The 24,604-nt window shown below is 36.1% G+C and overlaps 2 protein-coding genes across 5 annotated transcripts in view; both read left to right on the top strand.

Annotated features, from left to right (window-relative positions):
• Positions 1 to 3,772: 3,772 nt before the first annotated feature.
• Positions 3,773 to 22,354, top strand: LOC129256301 (short-chain dehydrogenase/reductase family 16C member 6-like). The gene is made up of 4 exons (XM_054894546.2): positions 3,773 to 4,487; positions 10,439 to 10,683; positions 12,232 to 12,348; positions 18,646 to 22,354. Exons 1-4 carry the CDS (start codon positions 3,960 to 3,962, stop codon positions 18,740 to 18,742), a joined length of 987 nt encoding a protein of 328 aa, XP_054750521.1. The 5' UTR covers positions 3,773 to 3,959; the 3' UTR covers positions 18,743 to 22,354.
• A 1,099-nt stretch (positions 22,355 to 23,453) lies between these two features.
• Positions 23,454 to 24,604, top strand: part of LOC129256290 (sphingomyelin phosphodiesterase-like) — a 29,643-nt gene continuing 28,492 nt past the window's right edge. For 2 of the 4 annotated variants that reach the window (XM_064110950.1, XM_064111060.1), the window contains exon 1: positions 23,456 to 23,586. The gene's annotated coding sequence lies outside the window, so the exon portion shown is untranslated. Of the gene's footprint in view, positions 23,587 to 24,604 lie in introns of all 4 variants that reach the window. The other 2 variants (XM_064111002.1, XM_064110892.1) reach the window with 2 other exon arrangements.

Genomic DNA, 24,604 nt, shown 5'->3' with positions numbered 1-24,604 from the left:
GCACAGGGGAAAAGGGCACATTTTCTTTCGAAAAGGGCACTATCTTAAAACAAAGGGACAAAATTACTTATCTAACCCCACTTAGTATTGCAAACACTGGCTGTTCCTGTTGACAATTTTGTTGGCAATGGCTGTGATTTAAAATGTGTTTATCCAGAATCATGTAACAGGCACACATTACTCCAGAGGCAAACGGACGCCACCAGAGCATTAACAGACTGAACATTTTGAACAAACTAAAAGGGACATAAAAAGTAAATAAGGACATATTAAAATAGGGCATTTAGTTATTAGAGCTTAAAAAGGACGAATTTCATTATCAAATGAAAACGAAGTAGCGAAAGGGGCATATCACGCTTATTATTAAAGGGATTGTGCGATTAAAGGATGCACTTGCAATAGGAAGCAGAACGCTAAATAAAGAAACTGGATGCTCATCGGGCACGAAAAAAAGTGTTTTTTATAAGACAACTTGTATGAAGAACAGGCACCTATGAGAAATGTAAGGGGCACTCGTTTACACATAAAACGGGTCATTTTCAGGTGAAAGAGGCACAGAACACGTTCGTGAGGGGCACTTTTCTTGGGTAAAAAGGGGCACTGATTCGAGAAAGGGCACCTATAAGAAGGCACATAGGAACACTTGCTAACGGCATAAAACGAATCCTCCTCGGGTGAAAAGGGCACAGTACACCTTCGTGATGGGGAATTTTTCTTGCGTAAAAATGGCACCTTTTCAGTACTTAAAAAAGTGGGGGCACTGTGCCTCCGGCCCCCAGGATCTCCACCCCTGACAATAATTGATGCGATCGCAAAACGCAAGCAAAAAAATAATGATATTCAAACCTGAAAGCTGGACATTCTAACACTTTGTGTAACCAAGAACAAATTAAGTTCCATATTAAACCATTATTGATGCGAGCGTAAAACGCGTGCCAAAAATCTGTGTTATTCCAATCTGAAAACTGGACATTCTAAGCCATTTTGTAACCAAGAACAAAATAAGTACCATATTAAACAATAATTGATGCGAGCCAAAAAATTTGTGATATTCCAACCTGAAAACTGGACATTCTGAGCATTTTTGTAACCAAGGACAGAATGAGTACCTTACTAAACAATTATTGATGCGAGCGCGAAGCGCGAGCCAACAATTTTGTAATTTTCTAACCTGTATTGTGTTTGTATTGTATTTGTATTGTGTTTTACAGTGTATTTCAAAAATGGTATTTCATTTTGAAAAAGGGCATGCACTTTCCATTTTGAAAAAAAAAAAAAAAATTTCCGAGGAATTTTATGGGGGGGGGGGCAAGTGCCCCTCCCCCTTCCTCTGTGCGCCCCCCGGTTCCGCCGCCCTTGCAGGGGTCTAGGACCCCATCCCGAAACACACATGCATATTTTTCCAGCAAACTTCATGTGAAAAAGTGGAAATCCCATCAAATTGTGATGTAATGCATTCGTAGCCCCCCCCCCTTTCCATTTCAAAATTGTTCCGCAGCCAATTTATATGCGAAACGACCAAGCGGACATTCATTTCAAATTTTAACCCGTAAAACACAATTTCTTGTGCATGTTGGCCATAAAATTGTGCAGTAAAACTTATTTAAAAAAAAAATGAAATTACAGTAGGGATAAAAAAAGTTTTTTGTTTTGTTTTCTTTAGTTTGAGAGGTTTGGAGCTTCTGATGAATAATTTAAAGTATCAAAAGCTTGATCTATATAATGCACTTATACTTTATGTAATGACGATGATGATGATAACAATAATTAATAATGATTATGAAATAATAATGATGATAATAATAATAATGATGATAATAAAAATAATAATAACAATAATAATGATACTATGATAAAATGATAATAATAACTTAATCTTATATAGCTTCTCATTGAATTCATTTCAAAGTGTTTTACAATTTGGATAATTTGAAACGCACAGAGAACTAAAAATATACGGATGGATCACTCTATTATCAGTTATTTTTAGTAAGGTAAAAGTAAAAAGGCTTTGCTCTACTTTACTCCTCTTTGCTATACGCCACCCTTCCTTTTGCCTCCCCATCCTCATAACAATTGAACAGCAACGATGTTTCTCCCCCCCCCCCTCCCTGCCACGCTTACCATGCTTACCCTTCCAGTTTTTCCGGCTTTGCCACCGATTATTTCATTTTTCGGATTACCGAATTTTCGGAACAACGAACCTTATTTCGTTTTCGGATGAACGCACCTTCGGAAAAACGAACCTTATTTTGTTTTCGGATTATCGAACCTTATTTTGTTTTCGGATTATCGAACCTTCGGAACAACGAACGTTATTTCGTTTTTGAACTGACAACCTTCGGAATAACACCACAAATAATGTTCGGATTAACAAGCCATTTTTTGTTACGAACATCGAGGTATAGGCAATTCGGAATTACGAACCTTTGGAATAACGAACCTTCGGAATAACGAATCTTCGGAATTACGAAGGGTAACCCTCCAGGGGAATGGGTACTTAAGAGAAAACCACAATAATTAAGTACATGGCCTATATGGGAAAGTTGTCCTTGCCCCTTGTCATAATGGTTACACTTATTGTGGTTTTCTCCTATAAAGTACCCATTCCCCTGGGGCAGTAATCTAAGTATAACCCAGGTAGTATATATTTTTTTGTATTTATGTTTTTATTAAGAATCAGATCAGATTACAATATTTACAGTTATTCAATGAGATTGAAGAAATCACAAATAATCACATTTACAAGGTAAAAAAAAAAGAAAAAAAGGGCAGAAAATAAGATTACAACAAATAATTTGTTGTAAGCAGTTATGTCCTCATATGAAAGAAAAATATGATTTGAAGTATAACTCTTGAAAAAAAAAATGAAATTTTAGCCATTTTATGTATTGGAGTACATGGAAGAGTAGCCCTTGCCTTAAATCACCATGACATCACAATTATGCGGCCAATTGTAAGTCAGTCCTTGGGTATAGTGATTACCAATTTTTACACCTTTTGAAAATTCAAAAGTTTTTCTGATAATGTTCAAATTTAATTCCACTATCAACTTTTCTGATGTTCTTTTTAACGAGTTTTTATTTTGGTTGGATTCCCCTATTAAAGTACTCGATCCTATACTAGCTGCCCCCGGTTAATCCGCTTACCCCTGCAGAAAGGACAGGATGCTAACTGGAAATTTCAAACAAACTAGAAAAAGAGGCATTTACCAGAAGTAAGTAAGAGAATATGGAGAATACTCAAATTGGCTCTTGATCAGAGGGGAAGGGCGGGAGGCGAAGGGGCACAATAGGTAGAAGAGTAATTTCCACTATGAATCAATGGAGCTATGATTGAAATAAGGTATTTGCTTGCAGCCTTGCAGGGTTCACTTCAAAAGACCCGGGGGAAACGTTAATATTGTGTGCTGTGCCTGATGAATTTAAGAAGCTATAACTCGGCAACATATCTGAGCTACGAGAATTTATACCTTTGACTTTGGTCGGGAATTACAGGCAATAGAGTCCCGGACCAGGAGCAAGATCAAAAGCACTGGCGGATCCGGGGGGAGGGGGCAAAGCCGGCCCGTGCCCCCCCCCCCCCCCCCATTGTAAGAGGCACAATTAAAAGTTGTAATGTAAAAATGCCGTTGGAACAGAAGTGTTTGAAAATGAAGACCTTATTTTTTTTTGCCCTATCGGGGTATTGTATCTAAATTTGATTTCGAAGCCAACGTCCCAAATTGTTTTTTTTAAGTAGGTCATTTCCGATGACATTTGAACTGTGACCCACATCTGTTAATGTTTCGTCCACTTTTGTTTATATTCGGAGCTCGCGGATCGTATTATATTATTAAGTGTGCTTTTAATCTTGCAATCGCATATACGGTATGCAAAAACGTCCGAGCATATCTATGTATGGTCCGAACATACCGGGTATTGTGATTAAATACAGCTGTTATTGCGAGGGCTTTAAAAATGGCCGAAACCGAGAGACAGTCTGTGGAAGAACATCTTTCAGACAATTCACTACCCTTAGGATATTTTTATCACTGTTTGTCATTATTGATTGAAGTGATAGTCCTGTTTTGTCGCATGATTTACCATGTTGTTTGCAGCTTCTACCGATTCGTCTTTCCTGCCAGTCCCAAGTACGTGTATGGACGTACTGTTTTGATCACCGGCTCAGCGAATGGACTAGGGCGACTGCTGGCCCAAGAGTTCGCCAGGAGAGGTGCTCAGCTTGTCTTGCTGGACATAGATATTGAAGGAAATAAATTATTGGCAGAGGAACTGTGCAGCAAAGGGAGAAGTGCTCATGCATACTACTGCGATTTGAGTAGAAAAACAGACTTATATTCAGTTGTAGCTCAAATTAAACGTGACATTGGACACGTCGATATATTGATAAATAATGCTGCTACTTTGAGTGGAAAACCAGTGCTACAGTGTTCAGATAGTGCTATAGAGAAGGTCTTTGAAGTGAATACCATGGCATATATTTGGGTACATCAATTTATCTTTATTTCAAAAGTCATAACCTACTTTAACTTGTTAACTTTTAATGAAGTTTGCTACATGTAAATTGTGTCCGTCAACTGCAGTGTCACTAGTCTAAATGCTCATAGACTCTATGCCCTGAAAGTGAAAGGCTAAAACGGTGGAGGATATGAAATAAAATGTGTTTGAATGATTGGATAATTTTTTTGAATTTATGACAGATTCATTTATTTTAATCTGGTGCCCTATTATGATTATGCATATAAAATTTACCATTTAATTTATCAAGCATTGAATAGATTGTTTGTGATATCCATTTACTTTTAAAGTTGGATAAAGTGCATTAAACATATAAAGGGCAATTTTTTTAAAGAAAACTAAAATGGTTACTGAGAGTGAGATAGGGCACTAGATGAAAATAATTCAAAGTTCAAATCTTCACTATCATTAAAACAATATTCATTGGCCTCACCAAATGCAGGAAATTTTGGTGAGTTGTGGAATGTTGGAGGGTACTGAAGACAGTATGTATTCAAATTGTCATTTTTTTTTCAAAATAAAGAAAAATCTTGGCTATACATGTGGGTTTGCATGGAGATCTCAATACCGGTATTTACTTGAAGTTCTGTTCCATTTTTAAAACATACTCTGACATTAATAGATTCAGTATTTATTTGTATGTGTGGGCCTTGGATTACCAATGGAGTATGTGAGATATCAGGGTTTATTTAAGTCGGTCTGTAATCTGACCGAGCTTAGCCTTCAAGATATCTTTTCATTTCCTGCTTTGCAATATAGAACCACACCCTTAATGGTACATGTACATGAAAAATAATGATAAGCTGAATTAGATCTATGGATTAGCAAAGCAAAATTGCAAATCGACCCAATCTTTGTTTTTACTAAGGAGATGAATGACTGTTATGACCATGGCTCAAGTTGTAAAACTCTCAAGATAAATGAAATTGTGTATACTAGTACTCTATTTTATTAGTGGAGGCCTACCTTGTCATTTGAATTAAAAATTATGTTTTCTGTAATTCTATATGAATACATAAATGACGGAAACAAAGCAAATGAAGGGGGGGGGGTCCCATTTTACCTGTGTGATTGAGTTTATCTACAGAGACTGAATAAATTCAGTGTTAGAATAGAGGTCAAGTCGACCCCAGAAAATTGTTTATTAAATCAAACAAGCATTTAATGTTAAAAATTTCATCAAATCGGATGTAAAATAAGAAAGTTATGACATTCAAAAGTTTCGCTTATTTTTCACAAATGGTTAATGCACATCTCAGTGATATGCAAATGAGAGAGTCAATGACGTCCCTCACTATTTTTTTTTTTTTTATACAGTATTTCCATTTTTACAGATTTGACTATATAAGGACATACTTGACTTAACCATAAAATGTCAAACAATGCTAATTCCACATGTTCAGGTGGATAAAACTTTGTGTCACATGACAATGAGGAGCCAATAAGAATAATTCATATTTCATACAGTATAATAAAATTCAAAAGAAATAGTGAGTGGGTGATGTCATCAGTCCGCTCATTTGCATACCGACCAGGATGTGCATATAATTGTTATGTGAAATTACCGGTAAGTGAAATTTGAAAAATATAACTTTCTTATTTTACATCTGATTTTCAGCGTTATGCTTTTTGGATTTTTCTCTTCTTATTCAAATCAACTATTTTCTGGGGTGGACTTGTCCTTAATAAATACCTCAATGCAAAACTTGAAATGCTGGTGGCATTCGGAATGATATTTTTATTGTTCAAATTATTACTTCCGCTGTACATTAATTCTATTGCATTGATTAAATTACAAAATTACAGTGCATCCGTTCCCTTTATCAATCTGATGATTGGTTGAGATTAAAAAGAAGTTGTGAGAGAAACTTTACAGTGAAATGATAGATTGCTCTTACAATATTGATCATTCTATCTATAGCCTGTATAATCTTGAGAGCTCCCCTCGCTTTTTTTAAGAAAAAGGGTCATCATTTCTCATCTCTGAGTATTTTCGAAATGTTGTAAATTAGTTTCTATACAGCCATTGCAATCCTGCATGAAAAGTGAAAAAGTCATGATAGCAAACAAATGAGAATAAATTTACCTGATCGTATGGCCATACGTCTCGAACTCGCCCCCCCCCAAAATGGTGGTTTTGTTACGCTTTTTCAATTTTTATTCAGTTTAGCGTGCGATATCTCGGTTGAATGGACAGATGAGGTCATCAAATTGGTATCATTTTAAAGCAAAATATATACTCTATCATGTCCATAAAAATGAGCACGATAGCACGTACATTCGCTACACTGCGATTGATAGAACGAAAAATGGCAATGATCGGGGGGGGTATACATGTGTACACAAAGTCTGAGAAAGTCACGTTTCATATTTTGAACATGAATAACTTTGGTATATAGGGGGCTAGAGACCTAAGTTTTGTCTCATTTTAAAGCTTGAAGTGAGTAGTATAATATTTAACACTCTTGACAATTTATTTCAGTTAAGTAATTTGAATTAGCGATAATTAATTTAAAAACTCCCTAAAATTCTATATAAAAACACAAAAATTCTCCCATGAGAACAATTTATGACGTGATTTTCTTGGCTGAATGGAGACGTATCATTATGGAATTGAATTTGAAAGCTGAGTTTAAGCTTATATGCATAAAAATTTGAGTCACTTTGTTTGATAAAATGAATAAAACAAGGGGTGTTGAGGGGTGGTGGAAGCAGTACACATTACATGCAACTCTATGGGATTGTTGTATTGCTAGTATTAAACTTGTATAACTTTGGTTTCCAAGGGGCTGGAGTGGCCTTTGATTTTGCTCTAATTTTACAGCTAAATATCAGGTTTAATAAGACACCTCTATACACATCATACAATTATTAATTAATCATGATTTATTCGAAATTTAGGGTAAAACTTGTTTAAACATGTTGGTTTTCGATATTTGAAATTAACATAAATTTTGCAAATTACCTCAAGATGAAATTATTAAATCCCCATAAGTTATGATCATTTGAAAGGGAATTTCTTGAGCAATATAAATCTGAAAACTAATTCATGGTATGGGCAAAGAGAAAACAAATATGGTTGTCTGAAATAAAGTATATTGGGGGTCCTAAAAATTGACCATTCATAACTTGTGAGCAGTTCACTCTTCCTCAGTTTTTATGCATTTTTGACTCCTATAAGGCTATAATCATTTTTATACTGATAGATGTGCTATCATTAGATTTGGGCGACATAACACCAATGGTACGAGTTCAAGACGCATGGCCATGTGCAAAACATGATCATTTTAATTGTAAGTTGTTGCTTATTCTTTGGCTCTGCAGATGAATTCCCAACTGTGATTGAAAGAGGATCTAACAAAGTGTTCCACTGCCTCACCAATAATAGTCCAGCATACATATAGTACTTCAAATTATTAGGTGGTCTGTCTATGACAGATCACCTCTTAATTTCGTCAGAATTTTCTTTATTATTTATTTATTTATTTTTAGCACCTATGTTTGTCGCCAACTTTTCTCCGAAGTGGCGGAATCAATTTGGCTGATTTTTCTGTCATGTATAGAGTCTATCTATCATAGAGACGGCATACTAAGCTTTTCAAGGTCATCCGATTATGATGACGTCATCTACGCGCCATTTTGTAAAATTCTCAATTTGATCATATCAACATATTGGATCATCAATAATCAACCATATTTACATCACATAAACTTTAGGTTAAAAGTCATCTGTCAATGTCATCAAATGTCATGTAAAGGTCAAGACGCGCGCGTATGCGCGCGTCAAAGCTAAACAAATTCTCCAAATGGCCTATAACATTTTTTGGGTACGTTTCAAGTCATTTTAAGCATTTCAAAAATTTGCACGCGCGCACATATGCGCGCGCGTTTTCCGCGCGTAACGCCATAACGCAACGCAGAAACACCATTTTTTAAAATTTCATTGCATTGATAATATAATTCTAAAGTCAAAAAGGGGCCTAAGCTTTCGATCCTAGCAGAATCTTCGTCGGAGGCAAAATGACAAACATATAAAGTGGAACAACCATAATATAGACCACAAACAAGCTACAGCAACACTAGAAACAAGGAGACAAAAGGGGCATTAGGGAGTAGAGAAGACCAATCAGGTTAGTGAAGGGGATGAAAGAAAAGGAGTAGGCAGACACAAAGGGAAGTTAGTGTAAGTAAGGCCAAGAGGGATTAAGATAATGAGGCAGGCAACATCAAACAGGATCTGGAACAAAACAGTGATAGAGGGATGAATAACTAGAGAATTAGTGAGAGGTGGGTCAAACAGGTTACAAAGAAAGGCTTAATAAACTGGTGCATAAGAGGGGGGGGGGGGGAAAGAAGAAAAAGAATGGGGAACAACTGATAATGTGCAAAAGACATATAAGTATATATGATAAAGCATTAAACAAACTAAGAGAAGAAGGTAAGTGTAAATATGTATCTATAAGTGATATGTATATAAATATATCCAAAAAAGAAATGTATATGAAAAAATATATAAATATATACACATATGGTGTAACTGATATGGTAATCCGCTAGGTGTGACGGGAAAAAACATAAGACTATATAGTAGGAAAGAAAAAAAATCTGTATATGTGAAAAAGAGGAAGCAAATTGCCTAAAAAGGTAAAAGCAAATATAGAAGAGAGGGGGTGTATTATGAAGAAACCATAGTATACATGTAAATAAGCAAATGTGGTAAATCTAAAAGAGGTGAGTGGAGAAAAAACAAATAAATATAATTCTGAGCAATTTGATACCTTGATCAACCTTCTACGACCATTAATAACGAAATTAACACCCGTTAAACTTTGCAGCACGTGTGCGCGCGAGCTCTCACTACAGGCCATATATGGGCAAAAACATGTCTATTGAAAATTCACTGTAGCTCTTTAAATAGTCCGTTGACCCCAATTTTTTTTTTCATATATCGATAGAGTATGAGTTGTAGATTTGATTTCATGTCACCATTGTCCCTCAATTTGATCATGACGTCATCAAAATTGCGCCTAAACTGAAAATTTTATTTTTTTCAAAAATGACGTCATCAAATTTATGCAAATTTGATCATAACTCCGTAAATATTGATCGTTTTTCACCCAGATTTCGATATAATGTAGTTCAGAATGTACTCTACCTCCTCAGTTAACATAAATTTTCATTTTGAAAAACGCATCATGGCGTAAAATAGCGATGAAAAGAGGCATGTCATTTTTCCTCATTTTGCGTGTAATCTCTATGGGACATGACTTTTTCTCAAAACTAGATTCTACATTCCTCTATTTCGTGAGCTATATCTCAATTTTTTCTTCTTAGTTATCCCTGAGCTTTTAGTATGATGTAGCTCAGATTCTAAGCTTTCGGAAGTGTGCCCTCCATTTTTTGATCAGATGCCGGGATCATGCCCGTTGTTCGCTTGCAAAATTGGATTTGCAATTCTCAAATTTGCTTACGTGTAATCTCTATGGGGAATATCGTGGCTCAATGGATAACGCACTTGACTTGCGTTCTCGGGGGCGCAGGTTCGAGTCCTGGGGTGAACAAGATGATTTTTTTTTTCTTTTTTTTTTCTTTTTACCACCTCGTACATGATCCTTTATGATAATTAAAAGGTATGAAAGTTAAAAGTTAGCAAGATAAAACAGATTATAATTACTTTTTTCATATCACATGTATTTTCATATATCAAAGAGACCCTTTTCACAGTGCTTTATCATCTCCCGTCTTTCACAAGTATTCCATCCATAATGAACATTCCGTTGTCATCATGAAGATCATATTAATCTCCATGAACATGGCAATAGTGATCATGATGGCGAGAATAAGGACAGACCACCTAATTCGTCCGCATGACGAATTAAAATCTAGTTATCTTTGTATTTCCTTTTTTCCTTTTTCAGCTCACCAAAGCTTTTCTCCCTGACATGTTGAACCGGAAGCAGGGTCATGTTGTCAACATTGCCAGTCTGGCAGGCTTTGTCGGTGTCAATGGCCTCGCTGACTACTGCGCCAGCAAGTCTGCTATCATTGGCTTTACAGAGGCATTGGGCTATGAGCTCAAACAGATGAAAGTATCAAGTGTACATCTTTCCTTAGTCTGTCCATCTTACATGGAGGAAGGCATGTTTGCTCAATGCAAATCTAGGTAAATTCACTTTATACAGATTGGGGGAGGGGCAGAATTTATTTGATGGGATTGAAATTCACACTTACATGTATATTCGGAAATGGAGACATAGATTGTATTACCACATAATGATCACACCAAGATGTCTGCCAAAAAATATTCAATGAAATAACTTTGGCACTTTCAAATGACTTACCTTTGGTCTAGGACGTATGTGCTAGCTACCTGTAATGTAAAAATACACACCCACTCTACATTTTAAAATAGTGACTAATAAACTGGTCTTTATGTTTCATGAATACATTCTATCAAATCTCTTGTTGGTTTCGGTCCATATCCCATAGAATATGCTTTCAGTGTATAACATGTTCATTCATAAACAAATAACCAAGCAATTTTTGAAGGATATGATCTTTACCCATCCATGGCAAATTAAAATGTAATAATGAAGATGATAGTATTGTAATGATAATAGTAGTAGTAATAATAATAATGTTGTTGATGATGATGATGATGATGGTGGTGGTGTTGTCTTATTTACCCAGGGTACATGTAGCCACTTCAGCTCTTATGAACTTTTCTCCAAGCTGGCCTTCCAGAACATGATTACCCTCTGGATAAAGTTATCATAACCTGAGAATAAGAGCAAAAACTATTATTCAATTGATTGGTATTCATTATGATATCAATTCATTGTGACAAAATAAAAATGTTATGATATATATATTTAAAAAAAAGGGTAAAACAGTGCAGTGGTGTGGGCAGGAATGTTGAAAGGGTTCAAGTTGAATGAAATGTTGACAAAACAAAAAAAGGTCTTTACCAAAAAAAATCAGTCATTTCGTACCCAAAAGAAATTTGACTAGCAAAAAAAAAAAAGAAAGAGAGATCTTCAACATTTCTTTAGGGGGGCTTTGAATTCTTAGGGGAGGGGGTTTGGGTATAAAAAAAAATTGAAAGGTGGGTTTGAACGCCTGAACCCCCCCCCCCCCTGCGTATGCCACTGACCCAGTGACAATCATCTTTCCCCTGGCCCCACTGTTTTTCAATTCATAATATTTGCATTCCTTTTCTTTTTCTTTTTTAAGTATGATTCATTCACTTTCAATGCTGATATGACTCATGAATGGATCTCAATGGGAATGGTCAGATACTGGACTTAATTAGGAAATGTATAACAAAATTGAATGAATTACAAAAACAAGTATGAAATTGTGTAATAACAAATGAATGGATCCAGGATTAAAGGAAAGGGGGCATACAGCATCATTAGCCCCCCCCCCCCCAAAAAAAAAGAGGTCAAAGGTCACCATGCTCCACCATTCTTGATCTTCCAGTCAATTCTTTTTTTTTTTATGACAGATTAAAAAGGTGAAATAAAAAAAGGCATTGCAATCCTCTTGATACCAAGGGGGCTATTGAGTGGGAAATTTAGTGAAAATGTTTGTAATTCATGCAGGGGGGGGGGGTATAGGCAGGGTCTAGTCTGACACTGACATACTTTAAATGTAGGCTACTATAATGATCGGCATTATTCATTTCTCTCGTTTTGATATTATCATGCAGATTTCCAGCACCTTTGAAGTCAGAGAGAGCAGTTAAAATGATTCTTCAAGGAATCCTAACCAATCAGAAAAGAATATTTGTACCTTGGTATGCACAGTACATACCAGCAGTCAAATCGTAAGTTTCTTCTTTGTCAATCTCTTTATTTTTTACACAATTTCATGATCTTAATGCTTCATTCGTATTAAGTTTGATGAAAAGGTGTCTTTTCCCCCCATATGACTTTTGTACCCATATACAGTTTGTGATTGAATATAAATCTTGTTTGAACATCTAGACTTGTCTATTAAGACCACCCAAATGAAACATAAATAGTGGCTACTGTCAAGAAAGTCCTCTTCCTAGACAGGTTCTCTAACATGGGAGACAATTTAGGTGGCCACTAAAGACAGGTTTTCATTCTGGACAGGTGACTTTTCAGAAAGGTTTGACTGTATTTATCTTCATTGTTCTTGTTGATCATGTCGTTGGCATTCATGATGGTTCATCCTAACCGTTGTTTCTTCCATTTTGGTCAAAAATTTGATTTTGAGATTTTTGCAGCAATTGAAAGTCCTTTCTATACATAACTAAGTTTCTGGGCAGCAATTTATTCTAGTTTCTGAGATATGTGGGAATTTTCACGGCGATACCATCCAAAATGTTGATAAAATCCGCAAATCTCATTTGAGACGTACATGTATACTGTAGCAAAGCAAACAACAGCTGTGCGTACTTAATATGCACGGCCAGCCAAACCATCGTATTGGCACTGCATTGACTTTGCATATGAAAAGGCGATACAATATCCCTGAATATTAACTGATCGCGCACATTGAAATCGCAGTCAGGGTTATTGTGTCCATATGGCATTTTTGCACAGGAAAATTCTAAAACGCTCAAACCAAAATTACAAGCATGTGAGCTCTTTTGCGATATTATCTCTGATTCTTGGTTTTGTGTAAAATAAAGATACCAATGTCAAGCAATTGGCTCAGTCTTTCCAACCATGCATTTTTGTCTCACCTGCATAGCAGAGCGAGACTATAGGCACCACTTTTCCGATGGTGGCGACGACGGCTTCGTCAACATTGAAATCTTAACCAAGGTTAAGTTTTTGAAATGTCATCATAACTTTGAAATTTTATGGATCTACATGTAGTTCATTAAACTTAGACATAAGAGCAATTAAGTATCTCTGAACATCCTGTGCGAGTTTTAGGTCACATGACCAAGGTCAAAGGTCATTTAGGGTCAACAAACTTTTATAAGGTTCGGGGTATATGTGGAATTGTCATAACTTTAAAAGTTTATAAATCTAGTTTATGAAACTTGGACATAAGAGTAACAGAGGCGTCGATCCTGGGGGGCAGGGGGGGCGATCGCCCCACCAGTGAAAATATTGGGGGGGCAAACATATCGTTTTGCCCCCCCAATAATTCCGGATGTGCAAAAATGAAATAAAATTGTAATGTTACACAGATATCGGCAAGCGAGATTGATCGAGATACACAACTCGTTCCTTATTTAAAATCGTGCTCAAAATGTCTGTTTTTCAGAGTGGAATGTAAAAATGTTCAGCTCGCGCTTCGCGCTCGCATCATTTTCTTTAGGAAAAACCCATACTTTTCATGATTAAAAAGGTGAATAGAATGTCCCGATTTCAGGTCTAAACCGGGCCACTTTGATTTGCAATAATCTTTTGTTGGATATGTATATTGTTCTTGAATAAAAACGTCCATTAAGCTGTCATTTTTTCAGAACGAGCGCTTCGCATCTATTGTTCTTTTAGATACCCATCTTAATCATTGTTACCAAAAATGCTTAGAAATTAGAATGTCAAGTTTTCAGGTCAGAATATAAAGAAATTTCAGCTCGCTCTCGGCACTCGCATTATCTGTGAAGTGAGATATGTATCCTCCTCGTGAGTTACTACAAACAGTCCTAAACGGGTAACTTTTTCCTGTTTTCAGGTGACAGGTCACTATACTAAAAAATTTCAGCTCGCGCTCCGCGCTCACATTATAATTTTTGTGTGTGATATGTGTCTCTTTCTCATGAGTCATAATATATATATATACATATATAGGCCTATGTGTGTGTGTGGGTGGGTTGTGTGATCGAGCGCCTTTGGAACGTTGATTCATGATTTTGCCCCCCCCCCCAATCTGAAAAATGGATCTACGCCCCTGAAGAGTAACCATGTATCCCTGAATATCCTGTGTGTGTTTCAGGTCACATGACCAAGATCGAAGGTCATTAAAGGTCAATGAACTTTGGCCGTGTTGGGGGTATTAGTTTAATTGGCATCAGAGACATAGTGGAGCGAGACATAGGTATCACTATTTCCGGCGTTGGCGTCGTCGTCGTCAACAATTGTGTTGTACACCCAATAACTTTCTATAGCTTCGAGGTGGGATCACCAAATTCATACCAGAGGTCCATCTCCTGTAGGCACAGGTCAAGTTCGAATATGAGTCAAATTTGAATAAGGTCAAAGGTCAATGAACTTTCCATGACTGGCACTGTGCTATGTTGTACACATAATAACTTTCTATAGCTTCGAGTTGGGATCGCCAAATTCATACCAGAGGTCCATCTCCTGAAGGTGCAGGTCAAGTTCAAATGTGAGTTGAATTTGATTAAGGTCAAAGGTCAATGAACTTTCCATGACTGGCACTGTGCTATTTTGTACACACAATAACTTCTATAGCTTCGAGGTGGGATCGCCAAACTCGTAACAGAGGTCCATCTCTTGAAGGTGCATGTCAAGTTCAAATGTGAGTTGAATTTGATTAAGGTCAAAGGTCAATGAACTTTCCATGACTGGCACTGTGCTATTTTGTACACACAATAACTTCTATAGCTTCGAGGTGGGATCGCCAAACTCGTAAAAGAGGTCCATCTCTTGAAGGTGCAGGTCAGGTTCGAATGTGAGTTGAATTTGATTAAGGTCAAAGGTCAATGAACTTTCACACTACTTTGTTCCTCTAGTGACATGAACTTTATAATTTTATACTTTTTAACACTAACATTTTACTTCAGAACTCAGTACTCTCTATACCTGAACCAGATTTTGTATTTTACGTGTTTATTCTTTAAAAACTGTTGTTATTTATTTAATGAGCTATAGTTCTTGGCACCATTTATAATATTCACACAAATTTGCCAATGGTACAATAGAAAAGCTGTCAAAGTTTCTTTAATGTTACCCTTCAGATTTGACATACAGTCTCTTCATGACTGCAATATGCAGGCAAGACAACGCTTGGCGTTTGCCTTGTTTTATATTGAAACTCCTTACTTTTTTCAAGTTGTAAAAAAAATTCTGGAAAATAAGACAAACCATATGGTTTCATGAAATGCAGAAAGGTTTGAAAAAGTAGAACCGCATTTCTTTAGAAAAAAAATATTTTGTGAAATTACAAATGAGAGTTGTGACATATATCATGTATGTAGATACATTTTATATGAAAAATTATAACATTTTAGCCCCATAATTTACACCCCATAATTTACACAAACAGTTTCATTCATTCATTGTTTAAATAGTGTATTGGAAATCATCAGTTAATTAACTAAAATATTACTTCACACAAAACCTCAAGTTTTTCAGCTCGTAAAAATGCTGTGAACCCTTGTACATTTCCCATCATGAAAAAAAATGATAACATATCGCTCCCGATTGTATATATTGAGGTTACTTAATTATATTGTCCTGAATGACTACTTATTAAAAGACTTTCCATTAAAAAGGGGCAATGCTCCCCTTCTGATTGATAAACAGTTCATTGTTTTATTCAGACTGCCCAGTACAACACGCAAGTGCCTGTACAACACACAAGTGTCCCGTACGACACACAAGTGTCCCGTACGACACACAAGTGTCCTGTACGACACACAAGTGTCCCGTACGACACATTATTTTGTTTAAGATATATTGACATAAATATTCAGCTAATAGCGGTTTCTAACATAATGAATGTCTTTAGATTGATAGGATTATCATTATAAAGTGATTGAAGAAGTCAAAGAGACATGAAGTAAGAAACTTTGGCTTCAATTTAGAGATGTCCCGTACAACACATTTTGAGTGTCCCGTACGCCACAATGTTCTCGAAAATTGTAATTTGCTTTATTTATTCATGAATGTTTATTTTGCTTTCTTTCATAGATGTGTTTGTTCTTGGGTAATTGAATATCAATTTGAGTTCAGTTTCTATGAAAATTATCTGTCCAACCCACAGACTTTAGAGTACAAACTTGAGATTTCGAAAAAAGCCACTTTTTCTGCGTCCGTACGACACATTACTATTTTAAATCTGTATTATACAGGATGTGAATTCAAGTCATGTTAAGTCTTGGTTTTTCTAACACTCTGGTAGTACTTGATGATCACCTTTAGTTACTGGAATATTTTTAGTTTTTCTTGTCAAAAAACTGTCAAATGTTCTCTAAATGTCCCGTACGACACGTATGGAATCACCCAATAGCTGTTTTCAAAGTCAGCACTGCTGCTATATTGAATCGTGTAATGCAGGCGAGACAGCCAGAGGCATTCCACTTGTTCTAGCAGTGAATATGTTGTTAGGCTAGGGAACTAAATGTGAAAATTATAGTAAACTTTGAAGTTGATTTTCTCTGAATTGGGTTTGCATTGTTGATTGGTGCTATGAGAGTTGGATGACCACCGACAATGTGTAAGGGTTGTTATTTTACACTCTTCATTTATTTTCACTCCTTTTCACTAACTCCTCAAAAGCTATTTTGTGCAGGTTTTCATAGTCTTGAACAAGTGTTGCATTCAGGAGCAAATGAAATGGCAAATGGTATTATGAGCCTTGTGGCCTTTAGTACATGTACACAACACTTAGCTTACATTCTGTCACATGACCAGATTTTGTCATATAAAATGTAGTACTTTACCTGATCAAATCACATGATATCCTTGTTTTGATTACTTTCCTGTATTACATGTAAATTGAACGTCCTTACGAGTCATTCAGTATGGACTTGTAGTCTCGATTTCATATGGTACATTCATATGTTACAGATTTGATAGAACATTTTATCAAACTTTGAAGTGACATACTATAAGTTAAGTGTTGAAAATATGAAGGCCTACCACTCTGTCATTAAGTTTATAAAGGTCGACTCCTCCCCAAAAATACATGTAAGTTCATTTGAATCAATAGACAAAAATCAAGATAGCATCAATCTGAAAATATTGTACATCAAAATCAATAAAATAATTTTGAAGCTTCACTTATTTTTTACAAAACAGTATACAATGTGGGAGTTGATGATGTGCTACTCCTTTATTAAATATTAAAAATGAAAATTAGTGTATGAACTACTAGTATACAATACTACAGTGTGTACAGATTTGACAGTACTTAAAGAACAGCTTGATTGAACCACAAATTAACCTTTATTGGGGTAGACTTGCCCTTTAGAACAGATATGTGAAACATAGTAATTAGAAAAGTACCGGTACATTTCAGGGTGGTGAATTCAAAGCTAACATGTGGGTGTATGATATAGAAGATAATTTGCATGGAGTTTTGGATTATGATTTGAAAGTCATTTTGATATTTTTTTTTAATGAATCCCTGCCATTAACATTGTAAATCACAAGCAATTGTCATTATCAGCCAGCAATTTGCTTTTAAATCTATCAAAAATGGTCTGTATTGTCTCAATTTCATGAAAACATCCACCCAACTGACCTAAGTCACCTTTTCACATATACATGTATAGTCTGGTGACTTTTCAGTTTTGAAAATAATTCAAGTTTCACACATTGGAGCTTTTTTTTTTTTTTTACTATGATAATCATAGTAAAAAAAAAAAAAAAGGTCCAATGATTTTTGCAGAGAGCTTCCCACTTTGAATGTGCACATGGATTGTACTCACATATTCGCAGGAACTCAATCTTCTTCACATGGGTGACTTTGTAAGAAACCCAGTACAAATTTCAATATACAGTATGAATAACCAACTTTACTAAAAAAATATGTTAACTGTGTTTGTAATTACAATCTAACAAATATATTTATGTAATCATTTTAATTCTAGCTATTAAAAAAGTACTGGTAGTTATATCAACCTCTCCCACTTCTAAACAATACTTTTATCTTTAAATTTCTTGTATAAATGAAAATGATCCCTGTTGAATTACCATGCTTAAAGATACTTTAATTTATTTTCTTTTCTCCTGTTTTTTCCTCCTGCTTTCCCTATTGTCTCCTATGTGAATGCACATACCTGTGCCTATGTCTGTCTCATCCTCCATCTTTTTGTAATCATACTTTCCCATCTTGCAACCATTGTCATCTCTTACGCTATCACACTTTCTTTCTTTTCTGTTCATCTCTCTCTTTTATCTCTCTCTCTCTCCTTTTCTTTCTTGATATATCTATCCTCTTCTTCCAGTATTTTACCAGTTAGTGCCTTCACAGCTCTTCTGGATTTTAGCGGAGGAGGTGGAGTCAGCTTTCTCAGGAACTTCAAAGGACCAAGGAAAAGCTAGAAGGCACGAAACCACTTATATTCGCAGCCTCACTACAAGATGACTAAGATGACTTACATGTACTCACAAGTTGTGGTAACAAGTTGCATGAATATGATGCATGTGATATGATCACAAAGATTTTTAAACCAAATAACTATGGCTAGGATGGCATAAAACACCAATTATTGTCAATGTCATGAAGTGATTGCTGTGGGGGAATTTGGCACCTGTATCACGTCATAAGTGTATAATGAATAGGCGACTAAGTAATCAGGGCTTCATTGATTATTAAAAGAATAGGAAGAAAGAGGAAAGTGTTTACAGAGCGGACATCTTCCACCATCCTTGTTCAAGTCCTATTATAGTAACGCTTGAATCTCACCTGGGATTTACTCTGTCCCCTGTTACTTAAGGTTTACCAGAGGATGGTTAATTTGTTTTAGAACAGAGCGTTCACACGTCCCTCAATCTCTTGGGGACGAGTCTGTGCTTACTGCCGTGCGTGGTGAAGCAGTTCATTGTCTCTGCATAAACTGAATGGGTGTTCGGTGGAATATTGCCTACCCTTTCAAAACAAAAACGGGGGGGGGGGGGGGGGATGGTATGATTCGGTATGGGAGACAGAATTTTTCTCTCAAGCGGTCAGACTGTGTTTTCAAGGGGATCTCCCACTCACCAGGGTATCCCTGAGGGATATCACAGTAAACGGTTGGTAATTTGAACACTGTCATTTTGCCTTCAAGAACTACATTTAGTTCACACCTCGCATACCTGGACCCCTTCTTACAAAGAGTTACATGTACAATTGATCAGATCAAACTCAAGTTTTTGGAAATCCATCACTGTCATATGTTTTTCTTTAGGAAATTTGCACAATTTCCTTTAAAAATAAAGAGGAGCACACTGAATTGTCAAGAAAACAGTGAATGTATGATAATACATCATACTTAAAAAGTATTTTAAGAAGCATGCATTTTAGATGTTGATGTCGCTGGCTTTCCATAGTTGTGATTAATTGGATCAATCATAACTCTTTGTAAGACGGGGCCCAGATATTTTGATTCTTAAGGGTTTTCCAATGTACAGTACTACAAATTTGATCATGGGTTTGTGAAATCATTACATAATGTGAGGCACCATTTAGTAAAGGAAATCTTCCATACCTGACCTTGTGGATTTACAAGATGCAATGTAACTAGAAGTGGATGAGCAGAATAATCTGAGAAGAAAATTTGAAAATACAATGAAGTTTAGCTATTAAAATGTGTATTAAAACCAGTGTGATGTTTCACTGAAAGCCAGTGATAGACATAGTGACAGTCATCAAGTTGTAGGTGATGCCTAATTGTGATACAATGTACACAATCTTCTGGCCTTTGTAATATGTGGGGGTAGGGTGATTATTACATTCACAACAAACACAAATCTCGGTCTTAGACTCTGAGCTTAACTTTGACTAGAATTTATTTAACATGAATAATCCACTCTGAAGAAGAGAAAGTGAAATGGCAGTAATACTTCTATGCATCTGCATTTTTTCTTCTTTGTTGTTTGTATATGCTACCTCAAAATTAGCGGTCTAGTCCCACCCTCTGGCAAGTTGATTTGAATCAACAGAAAATAAATCAACAAGCATACGATATAATGTAATGCTTCAATTTCTGTTCAAATTGGAATGTAAAAATTTTCTCTAAAATATGTGCACCTGTTTCCTTTGATTTACAAAAAGGAAACAAAGAAAAATACGAAACAAAGACATTAACAATTTATTTGCATATGATTGTGATTTTATGCAGCTGAAATGCAATACTGACTATAATGATTATAAAGTACAATCTTTTTGATACTTTTTGATTGTCTTTTATATATGTTCATAACAATAGTTTGAAAGGATAAATCAGGAACTGTATGTAATGTACAATCTCATGTAAAATGTGTACATGTACAGTATGTACAAAGTAGTGTATACAAAGTATATTTTATGATGTGGTTACAAACTTACAACAACAACAAAAAAGAATCATATGTTATATAGTTTACATGTAAACATATTCAATTTTGTTTGCAAATCGTACTTGTCCATTGCAGACTTAAATATTTAATATGAGAGAAAAAATTGCCTTTAAATATTGTGTAGTATGCCTTGGAATTTGTTTAGTTTTCTTTGGTTGTGTCACTTGTGTGTGATGTTACTGAAATGGACCTGCTACCTCCATTTGCAGTTAAAGGATACAACAATTATAGAGAATTTTGCTGCGTTTACGCGACCTCAAGCCAGAATCATGATTTGAATCATGATTCAAATCACAAACATGAATCACAATATCACAGAATCAGCGTTTAGACGACCTTCATTCCGATGCTGTTTCTCCTCAGATTAGGGCCAATCCAGTGCGCATCACTAGTGCGCAGTTTGACAGAGGAAGTTTTTCGCACGTGTTTCGGCTCTTGAAAAAATCTCTTTGCTTCCAGAATTCAGTCTCATTTTGTTTACTTTTATCATAGGGTCCATGCTTCTATTCATCTTGTCGGTTTATCGAAAATGTTGTTCCGAAGTGAATTTCAGCATAGATCCAATTTAATATTGACACTGTTAAACTGAGATCATTGTCTGTCCAGTTAATTCATTTACTAGAACTTGAAGTTGAAGACATGACCAAAAAATGAAAAGTAGTGGACGATGCAATGACCAACGCAGAACTTGAACATGACAAGAAATGCATGCATCGCACATAATTATGTACAAACACTGAGCATATAGAGCGCCTTGAGCTTGGCAAGAGTCAAACCGACACAGTGACATTAATGTTGTAACCCGCAAGTGAAAACCCGAACCGTACCGTCCCGTATAATCCAATAATTTGCAAGCGGGACCCGCTAACCCGTCGGGTTTTATCTTTGAAAAATGAAAATTATTTCTGCAATCCCCATACTATATACCCAGTTGTTGTGTGTCCGGACAGGTTGTGTGTCCGGACGATCAATTTTAGAAAGTCATTTGGAAAAAATTACAAGCGAAGTTTCATCAATTTTTAGTACAAAACGTTAGGAAATATTATAAAGAACAAAACAGAATTATGATTACAAGTATTGAATTCATATTTTTAGTGTAATCCAAAGACAAAAAAGAAGGCTTCAAAAAGATAAAGTGTCCGGACACCCGACCCCCCATCCTACAGGCTCAAATCACGAAAATATATGCCAACTACTAACCTAGCCTAGAGTGAATTTACTTACAATTTGCAAATTCGCCTTTTATTCCGGAGAGAAAATGTTTTTGGGGGTTACTTTGTACCCGAAATGGGTCGGCTCTGATCTCGTAATCGAAAGCATTGCGCAATTAACTCCTCGGATCGGAGCCGCAGCTCAGAGCGCGCTAGCTACATGTAGCCCAGGCTGCCCAGCAAATTCGATGTTCAGTTTCCCGTCGCCCGCCCGCGTTCTGAAATTTGGACCGCGTTTAAAAATCAAATTCTGAAAATAATTCATTATTTTACTATTTTGACATAGATCTAGATTCAGAACTGATATAAAACATTAATATAAGCTTTTCAGTCACAATTACTTGTATATCATGTAAATACCTGTAATTCTTTTCTTGTTTTTTTCTTGTGAATGGAATGACACTGCATGCTCATCCAACCACACCTCGAGCGATGTTCGTGCAGGCTTCACTCAACTTCACTTCTGCTACACTACGCTCTACCTACCCGATGTAGCGGTAGTGAAGTGGAGTGGAGCCTGCACGAACATCGCTCGAGGTTTGGTCGAGCTACCTCAATAAATCCCATAGTCTAGTAACCTCGCATTGGTGAGTTGTCATACGGCATATCAGACAAAAAAATCATCAAACAAAACTCAATCTGTTTTACAAGGCCGACGGGAGGCTCACGCACGTACGCATTGGCGCTTGTACTAGCTAGCCAGTCTGAGCTCTGTCTCTCTGCCAGAGCTCTGGGGGACAATTCGCTCTGTAAAGGCCTCAATGATGGTGATTTTATGTTTCAGACAGAGTTTATATTTCGGGAATATTATTCAAAACTGCCAATAAAGTTAGATGATTTCTTCACTGTCATGTATATTTAAGTTATTAATGAGTTCATTCTCACCAAATTTAGACTCCCCCATAGAGAAATGCAATTTTCGTGGAGATCTGCGTTTTCAAAGAACATCAGGAAAAGTTAGGGTATGTGGGCCTTTATTACATGGCCAAGTACTGGAATTAGATGGAGTAGAAATTAGATATTGAATTCATTTATATCCAAGTTCAACTCATAGTCACACCCACACAAACACACCCACATCCAAGATTCTAAGCATGAAAAAAATAACTTTAAAATCATGCAATATTAAACAATAAGTAATAATTAATTTAATAAGTGAACAGGAATTCCTCAAAATACAAAAACTTAGCATTTGAAAAGAGCCCCCGAAATGAAAAAAGTAGCCTCCAAAACGGTAGAAATGGAGACCCTGAAATATTACAAAAAAATGAAAATGGAACCCCCGAAAAAAATGATTGATTTGCTCCCTGGCTTCAAGACAGTTCCACAGAATAAAAGTGCGTTCAAAGGTTACAAAAGGTCAAACTTTCATCTTCTGGAAAATAATGAATAATGAAATCCTCATTATGAGCTGGAAAAAATGGGACGGGAAACTCGACATTGAGTTTCATTGGCCTATGCGATTGCTTTTGACTAGACTGTGCTGCGCTGCACTGGCGCGCGCTCTGATCCTTCTTAGAAAGAGCAACTCGATGTATTTATGTCGAACTGTCTCAGTCCTGTTCACTGTTCACAAGACAAAAACACGCCAGCATTTTTTTAAAAGGAAATATCTACGTCTCTAAAAGAATCCGCCACGTAAGAAGCACATGATCCTAACTCAATTTTCATTGTTAATGTTTTTATTATGCGTCGTTACTTCTCCCTTTTTTTTCGCATGACGGTCTGCGGGTTTGAGAATGAACTCGGCCCGGCCCGCATTCCGCGATCGGGGGCATACCGGCAGGTTAACCCGTACCGCAACGGGTGCGGGTTACAACATTAAGTGACATCATAGAATCATGATTCAAATCGCGATTGCGTTTATACTACCTTTTTCGTTCGTGATTCTACAAAAACGTCTTTCCAAACGCCCCTTTTTCCGTGTTTCATGTTTGTGATTTGATAGACGTTTATTTTCACTTTTGACTAATTGCAATCGTGATTCTGCAGAATCATGATTCAGATCATGATTCTAGGGTAAAAAAGTGGCGCATAAATGCACCCTATGTCATGTATTTCCCTACTCTCTCTCTTTCTTTCTCTCTCTGTCTCCTCTCACATAAATAGTGTGTGATACGTTTAATGTGCTTGTATTATTATTCGTGCCAGTCATTTTGATGCATCCTTTTTTTACACTTTTTTCTATTATAATTAATTTGGCCATGAAGTATATTTATATTGTCATTCTTCCCTCTTTCATCTCCATTCTTTTCATTCTATTTTATTTCTGAATGGCTCATACTGTTTGCTTAAGTTACATTAATATGTTTATCCTTGTTATATTTTTATTGCATTGTTGATCAAGATAAAATACAAAACATGATATTATGTTTGTAAATTTGTTCGAATACTATAACTTTTTTTTTTCTCTCAGAGTGAGTCATGTCACTTCTGATAAACATACTTGTAATGCCTTCCTTTTTGTTGTCTCACCTGAACAAATTTCGGCAGAAGCCTAGTGATCACTTTTCCTATTGATCTGTTACAAAAATGTTACAGTTTTTGTCTTGCTTGCATAGCAGAGCGAGACAGGCGCCGCATCGTCAACATCAAATCTTTAGCTTAAAGGTTAAGTTTTTAAAATGTCATCATAACTTATAAAGTATATTGGCCT

This window comes from Lytechinus pictus, chromosome 1 (assembly GCF_037042905.1).
Source record: "Lytechinus pictus isolate F3 Inbred chromosome 1, Lp3.0, whole genome shotgun sequence".
Taxonomy (NCBI): Eukaryota; Metazoa; Echinodermata; class Echinoidea; order Temnopleuroida; family Toxopneustidae; genus Lytechinus; species Lytechinus pictus.
Note: the sequence above shows the minus strand (reverse complement) of the source record. Positions and strands in the feature narration are given on the sequence as shown.

Bases quoted from the DNA above. Each gene is read 5' to 3' on its own strand.
- LOC129256301 (XM_054894546.2), top strand. From the start codon at position 3,960: ATGGCCGAAACCGAGAGACAGTCTGTGGAAGAACATCTTTCAGACAAT. The intron at 4,488-10,438 runs GTACATCAATTT...TTCCTTTTTCAG, and splicing joins ATACCATGGCATATATTTGG to CTCACCAAAGCTTTTCTCCC. The intron at 10,684-12,231 runs GTAAATTCACTT...ATTATCATGCAG, and splicing joins TTTGCTCAATGCAAATCTAG to ATTTCCAGCACCTTTGAAGT.